The following is a 20,163-nucleotide window of genomic DNA, read 5'->3' as shown; positions in this document are numbered from 1 at the left end:
TTGGCGCAGACATAGAAATTTCATTTACGCTCTCAGAGCTGAGCCAGCATCTGAAATTGAAACTGAGCATCTGTCGACGACGCCTGGCTGGCTTCGCAGTGTTCAGTGTATTTCAATTGCTCGTTAGGTGAGGTTATTGCATTTCTCACTTGAGCGGCAAACACAAAAAGTTGGTGCAAATAAAAACACTTCTTTTTTTGTCGTTTTTTTGCACACAAAAAATAGGAAATAAATACAACGCCTTCATCTTAGAGCATATTTTTACAAGTTAAATGCAAGAGACTGCAAACTACACACACACATGTACACGCACATAACACAACACAGGAAACAAGTAGCATAGTAAAATTAACGAAAAAGCGTGCAAAGCACACAACACAATTGAAGTAACGGTTCCATGCCGGGGACATCAGCAGCAAGCGTAGTGTGAGTAAAAATATACAAAAAATGTGCTTTGCACGCATGGAACAACAGTAGAAGCAAAAAGAAAAGGAGGAACACAAGGAGAAATATTTGAATGCGAGAAGAGTGCAACATTTAAATGAAATGAAATTCAACAAATTTATGTGAACGAAGCGTGCAACAAAGTAAACAGAAGTCTAACTGCTGCTGTATTGTAATTTTTGGGTATGTACACTCACACAAAATCACATGTATACAATGCATAGAAACTTAAATAAAAAATAAGGTAAATGGGCCCGGCACAACAACAATTCGTTGGTAAATTATTAAAACACGTAGTGCGAAAACTGAATCAAGGAAGTGCAAGTGCAAGTGTGAGTGAGAGACACACGCAGTATTCTGCTATATCAGTCAGATGCAGCGCTCTCGATGCTCTCATCGAGTGCAGCTTCAATGCCCTTTTACGAGTGTATAGTGCGTGTGTGTGCGTATGCGTGTGTTATTGTTGTTGTTCTTATTATTATTGCTGCTGCTGCTGCTGGCTGGAGTCGGTATATCAGCCTTCGCTTCGTCACTGTCTTTTTACTACTTTCCTAGCCTCGCCTTGCCATTCCCCATTCGCCACTCGCCGTACTCACGTCATTTGCCCAACTACAACTACAACAATAAGAAGAAGAACTACTACTCTCGTACTTTACAACTACAACTACAACTAGAGATGCGAATACGACGAATACGCACAGAGAGCAACAGCAACAACACTAATACTTACACCAACACTAAGAAGCTCCGTTGGCGCTCACAGCTTTCATCCCATTGTTGTAGTTGTTGTTGCTGCTTTGCTGGTTGCGGCGTTCTGCTCATTTCATGCTGATTTATGGTTCTAATAATAGCTTCGCTTCCTGTTTCTCAAAAGGATTACAGCCGCTGGACGCTGCTGCCGAGACCGAGACACTGCACACACACTCACACACATAGACACCATCAACACGTCCTTTACTCCCCTCTCCGTCTCCTCATTCAAGTGCCTTCCATGTCCATTTTAGGCTCTAGCTTCAAAAAAAAAGGAGAAAATTAAAATAATTACGGAGAACGACAAAATTATGAAGCATTCGCTCGCACGAAAGCACTTTCAAACGACCTCCCCCTTCCTCACCTCTCCCTAAGCACTCTTCAAAAGGGGGGAATGACGGAAATTGGTTAATTACAGTTATGTTTGCGGGGATACGCCTTGATCGATTTACACCGTTTAACGCTTAACTGAGCTCATTTCAAGAGCAGAGTTTTGAATGGAGTGTTGCGTGCATGTGAGTGTGTACCGTTCTATATGTGTGAGTGTGTGTGTATGTGTATGTGTGTGGGTGTTTGTTTATTTGATTTTGAGGCTTTGCGGACTGAGTGCTTTTATCATAATCATGTACTTTATGGCTTGAGCAATATAAATATAACTCACAAGGGCTTTCCATTTGATTAGCCCCAGTTGAGATTCGTATTAATCCAAGTACTTTTGTATATTAATAAATATTACTTTGATCCTTTCTTAAATATCAATTATTGCGACGAGCATGCCTAATGAATCTTGTAATTCATTACCCGTTAACCCATGGATGATAAAATATTTCTTTTTGTCTGACTTGTAAAAATGATTATTATTAAATTTAACTATATACATATTTAGAAAATATTTCACATATTTTAGTAAAATAATAACAAAGAGCACCGACCCTAACACTAAATCTACCTACAAAGAAAATATATTTAGGAAGCCAAAATATAATATGCAGAAGAAAAGTAATAAATAGTGTGTTCACTCCTCGGACCTCTTAAAGATCAATTAATGAGCAGAGTAAGCAAAGGATAATGGATTACAAGAGTTGAAATTAACACTCTTGTAATCCATTATCCTTTGCTTAACCCCTTGATGACAACATCTTTCTGTTTCTCACATTCTTGATGATTGACTTGACTTATTTCACATTCGTCTATTTATCTTGTCCATTTGCAGAGGCCACGACAGAGGATTTGCATTATTCAGTGGGAATAATGAATCGATGACCGTTTGCGTTTGCGTCAGCTGATACGGTTCTGTTCTGTTCTGCGTTGTGCGGCATCTGCCTGTTGTCTGTGCCCAGTTAGGAAGTGCTGCCAAATCCTGATTACCAACAACAACATTTTGGGCCAACAAACATGTTTGCTTGAGACTGAGACCGGCCAACATATTTGTTTTTTTGGGCAGTCGCATCACATCATCGGCTCGAACTTGGCTCGTGGCTCAAATAAAGGACTCGCTGCGCAGCTCGAACCTGAGAGAGAGAGAGAGAGCGGCAAGCAAACTCTCAGAGAGAACCCGTGAGAGAGAGAGAGAGAGAGAGCGCGGAGTTGGGCAAAAGAACAACACGAGGCCAAGAGCAGAGACGGAAGTGGCGACATCTGTTTTGCCGCTTTGTCAGCTTATCCGGCAGCCGTTTTGCCTTTAGCCGATGCCATAGCCGAGGACAGGCGAAGGACAACGACGTCGACAGGGACGACAGAGAGCGAGAACGAGAGCGAGAGAGAGAAAGAGACACACAGGGATAACGGGCACGTGAAATACACAAGTGTGGAAATTGGAATTTTTATTCAAAACAATGCCCCTGCTGCAACAGGTATGTAAATAATAATAAAACCCATTCGCACTCCGCCAGCCGAACGAATGCTGTCGCTGACTCTGCCCTCTGCTCCCCCTCTTCCCTCTTCTGGTGGCAGTAATTGAGCCGCTCACGTACGACACCCAGATGAGCAAGAGAACCAACCGCACAGAGCAGAGCAGAGAACCACATCAGCTGGTCCAACGTGGCTTCTGCTTCTGCTTCCACGCCCAACCCGCCCTTCTACCCCTCCCGGTCTACTGAGTGTCCCTGTTGAGTCCTTGTTTCGCACCTTGCAATTGGGGATTGGGATTGGGATGCTGCTCTGAAGTTTAGCTACTAACTGATTGTCTCTCTGACGCAGGCTGCGATGGATGATCCTAATGAGATTAGTGCTTAACTTTATACGCCTCGCGGCGAAGCTGTGAAGTCAAGTTGATGTAGCGGGGTGGTAGCAGCGGGGGAGGGGATTCCCCTCGTGACTCACGACACGACACGACTCTTGTTGTCTGTTGCACATTATGAGTAGTTAAATTCGATTAAACTTGCGGCATTTTGCTGTGTACAGCGTCACTAGACAGTGCAACGCCTCCGCTATCGCTATCGCTGTCTCAGTCTTTGTCTCTCTTTCTCTGTAAGGCATATGTGTAAGGATGAGTAGAGATGAGTGTGGCATGTGGCATGTAGAGTGGGGGCGCGTTTAATTGTATTCTTTGTCGTGAAAAATAGTTGCGTGATTTCATTTGCTGCGCTTTTAAATATTTGTAATTCATTTAAATGAGCTGATTTGATTAGGCAACTCGCAAGTTCAGATGATAAAAATGCATCAAGTGCAGCAGCAGATTCTTTTCCAGTTGCAACAAGAAGTTGAAGGCCACTGTGGCAGATGGAAAACTGCTGCACAATCGATAGAACAACAATGAAATCATTCGATTGCATGCTGCAAACTTAATGATGCCAAAGCAGATTACGACTGTGAGTGTATGAGTACACTCATATATATACTCACAGTCACAGTTGAAGTCGTGTCTTTATACCCGCTACCCATAGGGTAGAAGGGTATTATAACTTTGTGCCGACAGGAAATGTATGTAACAGGAAGAAGGAGGCATCTCCGACCCTATAAAGTATATATATTCTTGATCAGCGTCAACAGCCGAGACGATATAGCCATGTCCGTCTGTCCATATGTGTGTCTGTCCGTCTGTCCGTATGAAACACTGGATCTCAGAGACTATAAGAGATAGAGCTATAATTTTTTTCGACAGCATTTGTTATGTTTGCACGCATATCAAGTTTGTTTCAAATTTTTGCCACGCCCACTTCCGCCCCCGCAAATCAAAAAAATCGAATAACAAGCGTAATTTTAAAGCTAGAGTTGCGAATTTTGGTATATACATTAATTACTATAGTAGTTATGATTTCTGATTTCTGATTTGGTTGCGATCAGATAAAAATTGTGGAAGTTATTAAAGAAATACTTTTGTATGGGCAAATATATTTTGAAAATAATACCGCAATGTTTTGTCTTTATTAAAAATGGGTAGCGGGTATCTCACAGTCGAGCACACTCGACTGTAACTTTCTTACTTATTTTTCCTTGTCTCTCTTAGTAATATTATTTAAGCAGATTACGCTGTCATGTCTGCGACATAAGACATGCTTACTTGCCACATGTCTCACTATTGCCAATTTCAAATAAATATTAAAGCAATCTCTCCTCTGCTGACAATTAAAGCTAATTCAAAATGCGCCTTTTATTTTGATTGAGGTACGCGCAGCTGCTGCAGTAACAATTGCCAATTTGAGGACATCCTTAAACATCCTTGCGAGTCGTCAGTGTGATGTCAGTCCAGACTAAGTCCGTGCCACCAAATTGTCGCTTGTCTCCGTTGCTTCCGCCCTGCTTCCTTGCCACATATCTCCTGCTTGCACCTCCATCTCCTGCTTAGTCAAGTGACACACATGTAATCATTATAATATGGCAGCAGCTTACGCACATGTTCCTCCTCCTCCTCCTCCTCCTCCTTCTCTGCTGCGTCGGCTTAAACGTTCCCAAAGTGCTTCTCCTCCTCCCTCTCTGTGTGTGGCAAGGAGACGCCTTCTCTTTGCATTGTTGCATGTGCTGCAAGCAAGCTACAAAGTTACACTCATTGTCGACTGTGACGGGCCTCGTCTATTGCTCATCATTCAGCCATTTGAGGACAACATCAACATCAGAGATAGCAAAGGGAAGAAAGGGAGGAGTGACATCCTCAGAGGCCTCACAATGGGGGCTGTGCATTTGTTACAATGTTTACACAAATATTTAAGGATAATCCGACGATTTCAAAGGGGTTATTATGCAATTTTTCTTCTCATTTTATTGTGGCTGCCGCTGCTAGCAGCAAAAAATACGAGTATAAAAAAAAGCGAAAGAAATAAAATGGATAGGAAAAATAAGTAAATGCAAAATGTCAATTTTGTCGTGTAAGCGGCATTCGCATTGATGGGTCCTGCTCCCGCTCCCTCTCCTGCTCCCTCTCCCGATCTGTCAGGGCTTAAGGCGGGGCAGGTTGCCCGCCTCTGGCATCCCATTGTTGTTGTCGCCACATAGAAATGCATATTTATACAGCGACAGATACAAATACAGATACACACGCATTCGCATAGAAATTTATTCATATTTATTTTGTTGGTAATGTCTAAAAAGCGACTCCTTCATGCGGTAATGCTTCCTGCCCATGTGGCGTATACTTTATATATATATATTTCTCATTTCCTTCTCTTCTCGTCACCCCGTCGCTTTATTTATACGTATTCACGTAATATATTTTATTTATGTGCCATTGGCCTGCTGCTGTTAAAAATGCCTATAAATAAAGTGCATTTGTCGTTTGTTCAACGTTTTATTTGCAAAGTTTTTTGTTGCTCGCTCTTCTCTTGACTGATCCCCGCTGTGGCACAGTTATTTAGCTGCATTCAAAATGTACTCTCAACACTTTGCTTTCTATGATGCTTAAGCTCATTTCGCAAAAAACTGCAACGTATTCCCATTTATTTCTTAGTTCAATTACTCATTCTTTTCTTAAAGTAAAACAAGTTCATAGAAAATAAACTTACTATGTAATTTAGCAAAATATTCGTAACTTTGAAGCTAGATTTTTGGTACATACAATAAAAACAATAATATCGGGTATCTCACAGTCGACCACACTCGATTGTAACTTTCTTAATTGACATTTTTACTTCTTGAAAATTCAACTTAATATTTATTGAAGCAAAGTTTATAGTTCCTAACATTTATTAGAGAAAAGTCACCTACAAAAGGACTTGTAATCTTTCTTGGGATGAAAGTTAAATTTAGCTTTGATGGAATTGTTTGATTTCTTTTCTATATTTTCAAGATTTCATTAAATAATTCTTAATAGTTGTGAAAACCTTTCCTCATAGATAGACAGATCACAAATTGAGCTATGCAAAATAAACTTCTTCAGCAGTTGAACTGCAAATCAAATGCGGATAATGCCAGCTTACATTCTCTAGTAACTTTGAAGCTAGATTTTTGGTACATACAATAATAACAATAATATCGGGTATCTCACAGTCGACCACACTCGACTCTAAATTTCTTAATTGATATTTTTAGTTCTTGAAAATCAAACTTAATATTTATTGAGGCAAAGTTTATAGTTCTTAACATTTATTAGAGAATAGTCACCTACAAAAGGATTTGTGATCTTTGGTGAAAGTTAAATTTAGCTTTGATGGAATTGTTTGGTTTCTTTTCTATATTTTCAAGATTTCATTAAATAATTCTTAATAGTTGTGAAAACCTTTCTTCATAGATAGGCAGATCACAAATTGAGCTATGGAAATTAAACTTTTGCAGCAGTTGAACTGCAAATCAAATGCGGATAATGGCAGCTTAAATACTCGAGTGGCATATGAATTAAAATCAACCAAATTTGTTGACTGCAATTGCCAGTTATTAGCCATCCAACTGAACTCTCGTCGCGATTCTTGGTTCCTCAATCTCGAGGAGCAAATCATTGACAATTACACTTGCCAAAATGAAGAGAGACGAAGCGAGGTGGATTGCAATGAATGAGGAATCATTTTAAAAGCAAAGCATTTACAGAAAGTATATAAATGTGTGTGTGTATGCAAATGCATGTACATCTCATACGTATTTGTATTTGGATTTGTGTGTGTTTGTGCCCTAACAAAAGGCAGCCAGGCCAGCCTGACAGCTTAGCGACTGCGGCGATGGCCAGTGGAATTTCTTGGAATGCGCCTTGCTTGCATCAGGCAGCAGAAGCAGCATCAGAAGGAGAAGCCATGGCGACCACGTTGTCCTCGCCCACGTTCTCGTCCTCAGCCTCGTCCTCAAGGCTCGTGCAAATGGCGCAAGTTGAAGACGACGAAGAAGTGCTCACAATGGCGCGGCGAAAGCGCCCCGAGGCACATCATTAAAATGTCGATACCAAGCAAATCACACGCCCAGCAGCCAGAGGGATAACAACAACAACAAAAAAAGAAGAAAATAAAAATAAAAAATGCGACGCGTTTTGCGGTGGCGATGCCTGAGGTCGCCACGACTAGTCGAAGGGGTACAGAAAGTGAGAGAGAGTGAGGGAAAGGGAAGGGAAGGGAACTGGGCGTAGTCGGTGTCGCTGTAATATGAGAGCCGCTGGCATTAAAAATTGCAAAAATTCAATTGAATTTACTCTAGAGCAGACAACAGCAGTAGTCTTCCCCTCTGTTCCCTACCACTATAGAGAGGAGCATTTAATGCATGCGACCATGCGTGTGGGCGTGGTCACGCGAGGGCGTTGCAGATACAATGCCACTGCGCTGTGCGTGTGTGTGTGTGTGTGTTATCATTAAAAGCGAGCAAAAATGCAGCCAAAGAAAATACACGAGGCAAACGGGCAAAACGGCAAAATGTGCAAAAACAATAAACGCAACCACAAAAAGCCACCAACAACCAACCACCCAAAGCGGAGTCTGCTGCTTCTTTTTTTTAAATAGGCATGAAAAACTTTTCATTCACCAAATAAAACAAAGTAAAAATGTAGCTGCTGCTCAGCTGATGGACTCGCAGATACCCTGCACTTAATAGTTGCCCTTTTTTCCAATTGCAAACTAATCCGTAAATCGAGCCTCATTAAACTGGATTTTGCAGTAATTAAACGGAGTTGGTTTAGTGGCTCTCTCTCTCTCTCTCTCTCTGATGTAGTTGTTAACTGTCCGTTGAATATGCAGCATACGCCCCGTGGAACACACAGATAATACGTTGGGGCAAAAAGCGCGTGTTTTATTTCCACTTAGCACTCACACACACACAGAGACACCACTACGAAGAGCATATTGAATGCCTGTTGACGGCTGTTTAAAAAATTGTCTTTTCTCTACCTCTCTCGTGCGTTGGTTGCTTTCTCATTTCTCCCTCTCGCTCTTTCTGCTGCTCTTCCTCTCGGGCTGGCTTTGTAGTCAGTGAAACAATAACAACGACAGAGGCTCAACAAAGCGCACAGGCATCGGAAATGTTGCCGTTGAAACTGAAATGTCGCTACACTTCTCTCCCTCCCGTCTCCGTCTCAGACTGTCGTCCTCCGCTTCTCTGTCAGGGAGTTGCTTGAATTACGATATTGTTATTATTAAATGGATGCATGGCACAGCACTGGCAACAGCAACAGTCGTTGTGTTGTGTTGCTGAAGAGACGAAGAAGAAGAAGGCACAACGTTTGCTGCATCTGTTTGATAGTTCATTCAAGGCGTCATTTAATGCTTTGCATTCATACAGCACAATGTACACAATGCGTGTGTTGCAACAGAGTGCGAGTGTGTGTGTGTGTGTGGCAGCCACACTCTTACAATTTGCTTGCATGCAGCAGCATTCGTGTCAAAGCAAGCTCAAATCAAGTGCTGCTGATGAAATGACATTTAACATGCAACTCAATTTAATTTGCCCCTGCAACAGCAGCAGCAGTTGCTGCAACTGTCTGTTGTCTGTTGTCTGAGCTGTGCGGAGGCGTGTTGCATACTTGTAGGCACTGCAATTACGTGCCACTGCCACAGCATTTGTGTTGCGTTAGGCCTTGCCTAGGACATTTTGCCCCGGCAGGCATTTGAATCCGTTGCCATCCAATCGATTGCGCCCAAGCCCACGCCCAGAATCAGACGCAGACTGCGAAGGAGTGGAATTATGTCCTTGTGTCCTTTGAGCTTTTTAATTTGCAATATTAAACGACGCTCGATTGTGTTGCCCCAAAAAAGGCGAAGAAAGAAAAGCAACTTGAAGTCGAGTTCAGGTGATCAGATTACAACGTCGGTTGCAAGTTCCCAGTTGCAAGTTGCCCAGTTGCCAGTTGCATCATCATAATAACAGAGAGACAGAGACAGCCATGAAATAGGAGAAGTATCTGTGTGAATTGGCCAAGAGTTTAAAGTTCGCCTCCTCCTGATGATGACGATGTTTCGGGGCACAAAGTAAATTCAAATGTATTTGCCAATAACTTTTATTCTTTATGGACTGCTGCCGCTGTTCCCAAGTTCCGAGTTGTTGCAACATGTAATCGGCCATAAAAAATTACAACTGTGCATTAACCTTTTGCGCTTTTGCTGCTGCTGTTGCTGCTGGTCACTGGAGGCAGCAGCAGCATCCAGCTGAATCGAATCGCATTGCATTGAATGGCGAGCAAGGACGCCATCGTCATCGAACGCTTATCACTACATGCCATCAAATTTTAATGTCAAACCCTTTTGGCCAGGACCTCCCTGGGTTACAGCTCAACAACAGTATCAAGAAGCAGCACATCAACAACAACAACAGCAACAACAACAACGAGAACAACATCTAATAAGTGTTGTAAACGATGCAAACATAATAATTTGTAAGACTTCTGAAAGCGGAAACTTGTAATTTTCTCAAACAGCCAACAGAGACCCTCCGAGCTGCCCCTGCCCCTGCTCCTGTCTCCTCCTCCTTCTGCTCCTCCCCTGCACACAAGTATGCACTAAAATGCAGGCCAGAACATTCCAAAGCCAGTCAAGCGCTTGCCAAAAAGAACAAAAAAGCAATGAGAGATGGGAGATTCTAGCTGCAAGATGTAAGATGTGTGTGTGGCAACAACGACAAGCAAATGTGCTGAAGCCAAAGCGGAATGGTCACTGGATAAATAACTATATACTGAGTTATAGTGCTCAATGCTAGTTGGCTCCTTCTCTGGGTGTTTCCATCTTAAATCTCTCTCTCTCTCTCTCGGTCCCTCTCTGGCTCGCTTTTGAATGCCGAGAGATTCAACGAAATATCTTCATGTGGCAATCAGAATCAGCAGGCAGGCATCAGAATCGGAATCAGCATTCGCATTCGCATCCGCGTGGAGTCCAACACAACTAACATACAGCAGTTAGAGCAACAGCAAAAGCAACAGCAACAAGGACACCATTGAATCAAATTTGGAAAATCCTTGACGTCAAAGACAAACAAAGGGCAATAGCAATGCGCTGGGAATGAGATGTCTCTATGCTTAAGATTGGCATAGGGATTGAGATTCGAGTTCGAGTTCGGATTGAGATTGAGATTGGGATGGTGTAAATGTCCGGACTGCGGACAGTGGCAGAATCTTCGACGGCGTCGTCTACTCGTATGTGTGGCAAGTGGTTAAGATTTTTTGTCGTATTCAATTTCACAGTTTATGGGATTGACTTGCCACCGAACGAGTTCTTTAACTAGGCCATGCGCTTGGCGACACTTCTTCTAAATATCTCCAAAAGTTTCTTTTATCATAACATATAGCAGTTACTGCTCTTTCAGTTGTGTTCAACTATTTTGTGTGATCTATTAATAACTGGAATTTTGATTCAATTTGTAACATACTAATGTTAAAATCTGAAAACTGTTACATCATATTATTTCTTAGCTAGATATAACTTGTATATCTTACTACAGATTTAAAAAGTATTTAACGACCCTGAATTGGTTTCTACTTTCCGACTAATACTTTAAATCCTTAAAAACATTACCTTATTTTTTAACCTAATAATCTTTTCATAAACTCACACTTCAATGAAATAATTCATCAAAACTCTACAAAATATTCCTTATAAAGTCTGGAGATCTGTTTCTTTCCATTCTTAAAATACATTTCTTGCTTTCAAATTCATAATTTGATGAAGGTAACGTACTAGATGGGTCGCCGTAGATACCCGCCTGAATAGTCGCTGCCCAAAGTTTAGAATCGCTGAAGAAAGGTTCATTAATAGCCCAGCTAAATATAAATATAAAGCAGCACCCAGGCCTACTACAATACACACACTACACTATATAGAGAAGAGAACACACACATGAGTTGTGTGATAAGTAACCCCAACTATTCGCATTTAGTTTCTTTTGGCTTTGTCATTTCCGGCAGCGACAGCTCTTGGCTTTCGTTTGGCCTCTCGTCAATGGGAAGGGGGAGAGAGGGGGACATAGGGTTGGAGGAAGAGGGGTGTGTGTGTGTAGGACAAACGTGGCAACTTGGCCTCGGCACTCGGCATTACGGAATGGCTTGAAGACTGCGACGAGTATTTGTAATTTGCATTCATTGACGCCGCTTTTTATCGCTCGCTCTCTCTGTGAGCCATGAGCTATGAGCCTGAACAGACAAAACTGTGAAATCTCCATGTGATTGCGTTGCGATGCGATGCGAGAGCACACACTGTGGTAAATGTGTCAACAGGCTACAACGATGACGTCGACGACAATGCCGCATTTCAGCCGGTTGTCCAGTAGCCTCACATTGGCTCAGAGTGGGTGGGAGTGTGTGTGTAGGAGTGTGCGTGCGTGCGTGTGTGTGTGTGTGGCGGATGCTCATGCCATTTCCGACTTTTCACGTACCTTCATCAAGTTGTCATTCAATTTTTAAATCCATAGCAAGTTTTGTACTTAACATAGTTGTGACAAGTTGACAAAAACCTAAGTATGCGTTCGCTGCTGGCTTCCATTTAGGACTTGCCACACGAGTTAAACCTAGAGAAAGGGAGAGAGGGGGGGTTAGAAGCAAGCACACTCTTCATATGCCACTTCACACAAACTTGAACTTTAATGGAACTTGCAAGAAATTGCAAATTGAATTGTTGCCAAACATTTGCAGCTCATTAGAGTGATCTATCTTGGAAATAAACTGAGATTGAGTTTAATTGTGATAGTTACTACTAAACAACTTATCAAATGTCATTCCTCATTTAATTATTGTTATTATTATAACATCGAATGTATTAAATTGTTACACAATTCTTAATCTAATAGGAATAGGAATGGGAATGAGTATAGGAATAGGAATAGGAATATGAAGAGGAATAGGAATAGGAATCGGAATAGGAATAGGAGTAGGAATAGGAATAGGAATAGGAATGCGAATAGGAATAGGAATAGGAACTAGTTTAGGAATAGGAATAGGAATAGGAATAGGAGTAGGAATAGGGATAGGAGTAGGAAAAGGAAAAGGAATCGAAATAGGAATAGGAATAGGAATCGGACGTTCAGCTCGGTTCAAACTGTCACTGATCAAACTCCTTTATCGAAGGATTCCTTTAGGAATAGGAATAGGAATAGGAATAGGAATAGGAATAAAAATAGGAATAGGAATAGGAATAGGAATAGGAATAGGAGTAGGAATAGGAAGTTCAGGTCAGTTCAAACTGTCACTGATCAATCTCCTTTATCGAAGCTTTAATTCTTCATCAGAACTGTCCATTCCCTTTAATTTGTATCTTCTACTGAGTTGAGTTATTAATTAATATATTCTCCATCAATTGAATACCTCAAGTTGCCACCGATCAATGTGCTTCTCAATCAAAACGTTTTTTCCCCTCTCAACTATCTGTTTTCTTTGTTACCTCGTCTCGGTCTTCACTCCTCGTCCCTTCCCTCTGGTCTCTGCATTAATCCCTCGTAATGAGTTGTACGCCATTTTGCGCCAAATTGTTTGGTGAGTGCCTGATAACAATATTTGCACTAATTTGGCATTTTTAAGTGTGCTCCACTGACACTTGATGCGCTTTTAATTGCGCCAAACGCTCGAGAGTACTTTTGTCGTCGTGCCAGAGCAGAGCGAGAGTGACTCTGAATGTGAATGTGAGTGTGGGTGTTTGAGTGTGAGTGTGAGTGTGAATGTGAGTGTGTTTGACTGTGAGTGCGGCTGGCTGCTTCTGCCTCTGCTCTGTGTCCTCGTGCGGTCGTCTTGCCAACTTGGCTACGTTGTTGCAACGTCGTCGCCTGCCGTCATGTGGCAAGAAATGCAAAAGATAAACGATTCATTAGTTGCCACAATAGTTTGGCTGACTTTAATGGCAGCGTGAAGCATGAGGAGAAGAGGGGAGCGAAGTTTTCAAGTTTTTGATTTCAATTTGCATCGCACGCTTTTATGACTATTGAAAATATCATTATTACAAATATTGTCTCTCTCTTCGCACTTTGCAGTACGAGGCGTCTGACTGCAACGGTGGCAGCGGCAACATGCGTGCCTTGAGCGGCGCCAGCTCTGGAGATTTACTGCAGAAGCATTCGTCGATTAGCTCGCTGCTGGAGCAGCATCAACACCACCACCAGCAACATCATCATCATCATCATCATGGGCAGGATCTGCTGGGGAGACGCGGAATTGGCGGCGGAGATGCCAATGATGGACTTATATCATTCATAAATGGTGCGTATATATAAAGTAGTTTGTGTTTAGTCGATAAACTTCGATACAATGTGTGAAGTAGAAGCGTAAGTCATTATCTAGAGGGAGCTCAGTGTGTGTGTTTATTGTCAATGGGGGAGAAGGTTTTTACAATTTGATGTCATTTTGTTGTCAACTTTATTTGGAGTCTGGCAATCGACGTATAAATTTCAATAATTTTTTACTTTTTGAAGTCGGCACACATATATCCTTCGATAGTTAAATTGTTATTCTTATTTTTCAAAGTAGTGTTTAATCTAGGATAAAATTCCTTAGAAATAAATTGCATTATAAGTGTACACGCCCAATAGACATTTGCCAAGGAAGTGCAATAAATTTTCAAGTAATAGTCAAATTTTAAAAATAAATACATCGCAAGACCCACCAAAGGACCTCGCCGCAAGTGTGTGTGTGTGTGAGCGTGAGTGTGTGTGTGTGTGGAGTCGAGTCGAGTCGAGGCGGGGCAAGTCGTGTGAGCCGAGAGGAAGTCCAGAAGCAGCTGAAACCGAGACAGAGAATGCTGGGAATTAAGGAACTGTATATGAGACAGTCGCCAAATGCCCTGCCAAGTAGGTCGCCCACGCAAGAGACTTTCGAATTTGGCATTAAATATGACGGCAGCGCCATCAACAGTACGAGCACGACCATCAGCAATGGCAGCCATGGCAGCCACAGCAACAGCAGCAATTGCTCGGCCAACGCGACATCATCGAGCAGCAACATCGCCAATGACGAGGACCTTGCGATGCCAATGGCAGCTGGTGACGGCGATGGTGCACAGCATTTGGCATATGACAACAACAACAGCAGCAACAACAACAACAACACTGGCAACTGCAACAGCAATGGCAACAGTAATAGCAACAACAACAGCAACAACCACAGTCATGGCAATTGCAGTAAGTTTGCAGCTGCGGCTGCTGCCAAGAAAGAAAGAAAAGAGCGAAGTAAAAGAAAATATGGGGACACTCGTCGCGTCTCGATTTCCATCTCGAACTGAGCACCAAACTCAGCATATATTTATGCTTAATTTATTAGCAATCTTTTTTGAATATTTGCAAAGCGCTCGAAAGCACTTTGAGCAGCCAAAACGCAATGCAATTGGCAATTGGCTGCTGCTTCTCTTCTCCTCCTCTACTGTTAGTTGTAGTTTGTTCTATTTGATTTATTGATGACTGCGCCAAGTGAACGATAACTGTTTGCATAATTCATTCATTCATAAATACTTACTCTTGCTCTCTTTACGCAGATCCAATCACACTGAACGATCTGCTTGGCTTATGTGGTGGCGGCGGTCCGGCAACTGCAGTCCAGGCCACAACAACAACAACAGCAGCAACAGCGCCAACAACAGTAGCAACAACGGCAGCAGGCATCGGAGCAGGCAGCTCCGGCTCTGGCTCCGGAGCCGGAGCTAACGGCAGCAGCAGCTGCAGCAGCAGCGGCGGCGTTAATAACTTGCTACTTGGCAATGCGGCGACTGCTGCAGCTGCCGCTGTCGCTGCCGCTGCCACTGGCGATTGCAGCCAACAGCTGTCGGCGAATGCAGTGGCCTATGCCCCACTGACGCCGAGCTCCACACAGTCCTCGGCCTCACCCGGAACCAAGTCAAGTTTTGATTACTTTCAGGTAAGTTTCGACACGCGCCTTGCGTCCTTGTCTTACAAACTTCTATCTTCTAATTGCACCGAATTTGCACCAAGTACTCTCTACAGTTTTATCATTTTCTTTTATTAATTTATTTGTGCCGTCTCTCTCTCTCTCTCTCTCACCCCTCTCTTTCTCTCTCTCTCTATGTGTGTGTATGTGTGTGTTCAATTTATATTTCGTTTCTTTTCTTTCTTTTTTGGGTTGGAATTGGCGAACTTAGTTTGAAAATGTTGCACAAAGTAACCCACTTAAGGCTTTCCAAAGATCAAACATCAGCTTCGATTGCTCTGCACCCTTATCGCCAAGTACGCCTTCATCTATTTACAATCGCTCCTTTCACAGTTCACCTTTAGTCAGGTAACGAACGATGCTGCGGCACTTAACTCTTAACTAAAAGCGAAACATAGCACTAACTCTCATTCTGTGATGATTCCCTTTCCAAAACTCTAATTGCAGTGACAGCAGCAACTCATCCAGTGCCAATGGCTTATCGCTCGACTCAATTAATATGCTCTATCAGCAGCAGAGCTACAGCAATTTGGGCAACACCAACGGCGGCAATCTTGGTCTCAATCTGCAGAATGCATCGACGCGTTCCAATTCCCCGGAGAGTCAGAACAGCAATCAGTCCCTCAATGAACCCAATCTACTAGACATGATCGTAAGTTGTGATTGCAAATTACTAATTGAATGGACTACTGATCAATTGAGTTGTTACTTCAGAATCTGCTATCTGTTAGCAATAATAAGCTGGCATCCATGCAACAGCATCAACACCAGCAGCAGCAACAGCACCAACAACAGCAGCAGTCGCAACATCAGCAGCAGTTTCAACAGCAGCAGCAACAGCAAAAGCATTTACAGCAACATCAACAGGCCCAACAACACCATCATCAGCAGCAGCAGCAACAACAACAACAACAGCAGCAGCATCAACAACATCAGCAACAACAACAGTCGCAGCATCAGCAGTTCAACAACTTGAATCGAAACTACGAGTCGCAACTGCTGAGTGGATCACAGCAGCAGCAACAGAACTTTGATTTGGGCAACAGCGATTGCCTGAACCAGTGCAGTCTAGAGAACTTCACCATTGTGGACATGGAGCTGGCCAAGTTGCAGAATCTGCAGCGCATCAACACGCTCAAGCTGTTGCAAGCACAAACCCAGCAAATGCCTCTGCTCAATCAACTGCTTCAGAGTTATGCGGGCAACTTGCCTGCTGCCGGCAGCAGCTCGAACAACATCAACAATGCCACAACGGCAGCCAGCTTAGGCAATTTGGTGGGCGGTGGCACGGGCAGCAATGTGAGTGTGGCTGCCAATTCCGGCGGTGGCACGTCGGGCACGTCCAACGATTGGCATTTGGATCGTGTGGCCAAGTTCTACAGGAGCTCGGCGGCGTTGTGCGAGGCCACATGCACTTGGAGTGGCCAGTTGCCTCCTCGTTCGCATCGCATGTTGAACTATTCCCCCAAAGTATTTCTCGGTGGCATTCCTTGGGACATTAGTGAGCAATCGTTAATACAGATCTTCAAGCCCTTCGGTTCAATCAGGTGAGTTTTTGGAGGAAAACAAGTGCTGAGAATACTTAATAAATCTCCCTCTCACTTGTCACTCTCCTGCAGAGTGGAATGGCCTGGTAAGGAGCAACAGGCGACACAACCCAAAGGATATGTCTACATTATATTTGAATCGGATAAACAGGTGAAAGCATTGCTTTCAGCTTGTGTGCTGCAAGTCGATGACTCGCATAGCGGCAGCAATTATTTCTTTAAAATCTCCTCGCGACGCATCAAGTCAAAGGATGTAAGTTGAAGCAACCAACTAAAAAACGCTGCAACAATTGATTTTCTACATTTCTCTGAAGGTTGAAGTAATTCCCTGGATAATAGCAGATTCCAACTTTGTGCGCTCCAGTTCTCAGAAGCTGGATCCAACGAAGACCGTTTTCGTTGGCGCCTTGCATGGCAAACTGACTGCCGAGGGATTGGCCACAATAATGGATGATCTGTTCGATGGTGTCCTCTATGCGGGCATCGACACGGACAAGTACAAATATCCCATCGGCTCGGGTCGTGTGACGTTCAGCAACTTTCGCTCATACATGAAGGCGGTGTCAGCGGCCTTCATTGAAATTCGCACTTCCAAATTTACGAAGAAGGTACAAGTGGATCCATATCTGGAGGACGCTTTGTGTTCGATTTGCGGAGTGCAGCATGGACCATACTATTGTCGGGAACTCTCATGTTTTCGGTATGTGAATGTCTGAGTACTCTTTGAATACTCGAAATTTGATTTATGATTCGCTTCTGTTGCAGTTACTTTTGTCGCAGCTGTTGGCAGTGGCAGCACAGCTGCGATATTGTCAAGAATCACAAACCTTTGACGCGCAACTCAAAGTCACAAACCTTGGTGGGCTTTGGGCCATCGTCGTCGTCATCGACGATTTCGCTGGCGTTTTCAGGCAGTGGCAATCGCTCGAATGCGGATCAAAAGCTGCAGCAGCAACAGCACAGTCACAATCATCACAACAATCTTCAAAATCATCAGCAGCAGCAACAGCAAAAACTTATCCAACTTCAGCAACATGCCGCCAATCAGCAGTCAAACAACTTGAATCTCTGTTCGAACAGCGGCAACTCAAACGCAGCAGCCAACTCATTGTACAACTATCAACAGCAGCAGCATCAGCATCAACAGGCAATTTAAGCGCGTGCGTCAACAAATCCCAATGTGCCCACTTTTAGCGTACCGTTTTAACGTACTTCAAGTCTTCAAGTCAAGCATTGGATTACATTTTTTTGAATTTTAAGTAATACCAAAATTTTGCACTTTTAAGCAACAGAAGAAGCCAAACCTATCTGAATGGCCAGATTTGAACGTAAATTGTTAGTGTTGCACACGAGCATTCACCATGAATATTGTAAATCTACACACAGTTATTTTGATGTATTTACACGAACGGTACGATATTAAGTATAAGTATAGGAATATATATATATGTATACGTGCATATATATATGTATGTGTATTACATATTATACATGTATGTATACTTTTCTTTTAGGCTAAACATGAGCATTCCTCCTTTTCTCCTTCTCACAACACATATTATCTACAACTTCTACAACATACTATACTATTTTTTGATAATCATGCTTACATATCAGCATTTGAAGCGGGCATTCGAATGCTAAACGAAACCCCCAGTAACAGTAACTTGGAATTGGAATATCTCTTATTATCTATATATAATTTTTTTCGCTAAGAAAGCTGTCTAAATACTTTTCATCCGTATTTCGTCTGCCTTAAGAAGTAAGTTAGCCTATTATGAAAATTCTTTTTCGTTATTTTTTCGTTTAATTAATTAGGTTAGTGCTAATTTTTTGTTGTGCTATTAATTAGAAATTTTATAGCTTCTTTTTTTATTAGCAAAAGCAAAAAACTTTTCTTTGGATCTGTCCGTGAGCGATTTGTTCAGGAAATTGCAATTTTTAAATTCAATTTAAAAATTGTGAATTTAAATGAATTTTGTCACATTGATATTGTTATACAGTTATGAGTTCATTTATATTATTTTTTGTTTTGTTAATGTTGCTATTAGGTTTACGATTATTTTGTTGAAACATATTTACAATACGCTTGATGATTGTTAAAACATTGTTTTTCTATCATGGTCACCTATTTGGCTGTTCTAGTTTTAAAGCCCAAAAAACATTGTTCTTATTATTTATGTCTTACATTATTTTTCATGTATTTTGAGAAAGGATCTCGATACTATATGTATGTAATAGCAAAGCATTACATATTGTACTTAACAACGCTTTAATATAATTTAAATTAAGTGAACATTCATTATTAACATTAACACTTTTTCAAGCAAATATACAAGTACATGCGACAAAGCTTTTGTTATCAAAATTCCACATTACTCTTTTACTTTCACAACGAGAATACACTTACCTACTCAATGAATACCTACTATAAGCAAAACTCTCCTCTAACAACTAACTAACCCTGCGCTTCCCATGCTGATACTACTTTCCAGTTAGTCTAATATCAAAGGTTAAATTCAAACGAATTTAAGCATAAATACAATCAAATTATGAATTACTTTACCATGCAACTAAAATACTCCAAAACATAAATACAAGAATCGAAAATCGAGAAGCTAATAAGAATAAGTATATTCCCTAATCATAAGCTATAGATGATGACAGAGTCGATTCAACGGGTTTTTATATGAGAAAATCTTCTTGAACGCCAATAATAGGTATTTGTTCAGTTAATACCCTTGACAAACATGATAAATCAGTATGTTGTTTTTAGTTAAAAGTATTTCGTTATACTTATAGGAAGAGAATACATGCAGATGCAGATATGCGGAGATGCATTGAGAACCTACAGGGATTTTATGGTAGACTTCGAATAAAGCTAAAACCAAATGTTAAAATGTAAATGTACGACAACTTAGTTGAATTTTAGTTTCGGATATAGATGACTACACAACAATAAGCAATTTTCAATAAGTAATCAATAGAGATTTGAATGAAACGCGGGTTTTAGGGTAATCTTGGAGGCCTCTTAGTGTAACGGTTTCTGTTGTAGCGCCTAGCTTAGTTTCATTTGCCTGGGACTTGGATCAGTTGTACAATAATAATTATATGATTTGGTCGGCGGTGTGTATTTAGTTGAGGTAAGAGTTAAGTGAATAAGTAGCTATGCTAGACAATTATCATTATCACGCATTGTTATCTATATATACCTACACATATATAAAACGTATA

General features: G+C 41.7%; 1 protein-coding gene across 3 annotated transcripts; it reads left to right on the top strand.

Moving 5' to 3' along the window:
• Window positions 1-132: 132 nt before the first annotated feature.
• Window positions 133-19,302, top strand: LOC117573422 (TPR-containing protein DDB_G0280363). Of its 3 annotated transcripts, XM_052007693.1 has the most exons (10): window positions 133-627; window positions 2,408-3,047; window positions 13,480-13,705; window positions 14,973-15,352; window positions 15,594-15,730; window positions 15,830-16,034; window positions 16,097-16,929; window positions 17,002-17,182; window positions 17,244-17,629; window positions 17,695-19,302. In XM_052007693.1, the coding sequence occupies exons 2-10, from the start codon at window positions 3,030-3,032 to the stop codon at window positions 18,083-18,085; spliced, it is 2,757 nt and encodes a 918-aa protein (XP_051863653.1). In that variant the 5' UTR covers window positions 133-627; window positions 2,408-3,029; the 3' UTR covers window positions 18,086-19,302. The 3 variants fall into 3 exon arrangements, with proteins under 3 accessions (XP_051863653.1, XP_051863652.1, XP_051863651.1); XM_052007692.1 differs by lacking the exons at window positions 133-627; window positions 2,408-3,047; window positions 13,480-13,705 and adding an exon at window positions 13,842-14,577; XM_052007691.1 differs by lacking the exons at window positions 133-627; window positions 2,408-3,047; window positions 13,480-13,705 and adding an exon at window positions 13,843-14,622.
• Window positions 19,303-20,163: the final 861 nt, after the last annotated feature.

The sequence above is a fragment of the Drosophila albomicans genome, chromosome 2R (assembly GCF_009650485.2).
Source record: "Drosophila albomicans strain 15112-1751.03 chromosome 2R, ASM965048v2, whole genome shotgun sequence".
Taxonomy (NCBI): domain Eukaryota; kingdom Metazoa; phylum Arthropoda; class Insecta; order Diptera; family Drosophilidae; genus Drosophila; species Drosophila albomicans.
This window is presented reverse-complemented; position numbering and strand designations above follow the sequence as displayed.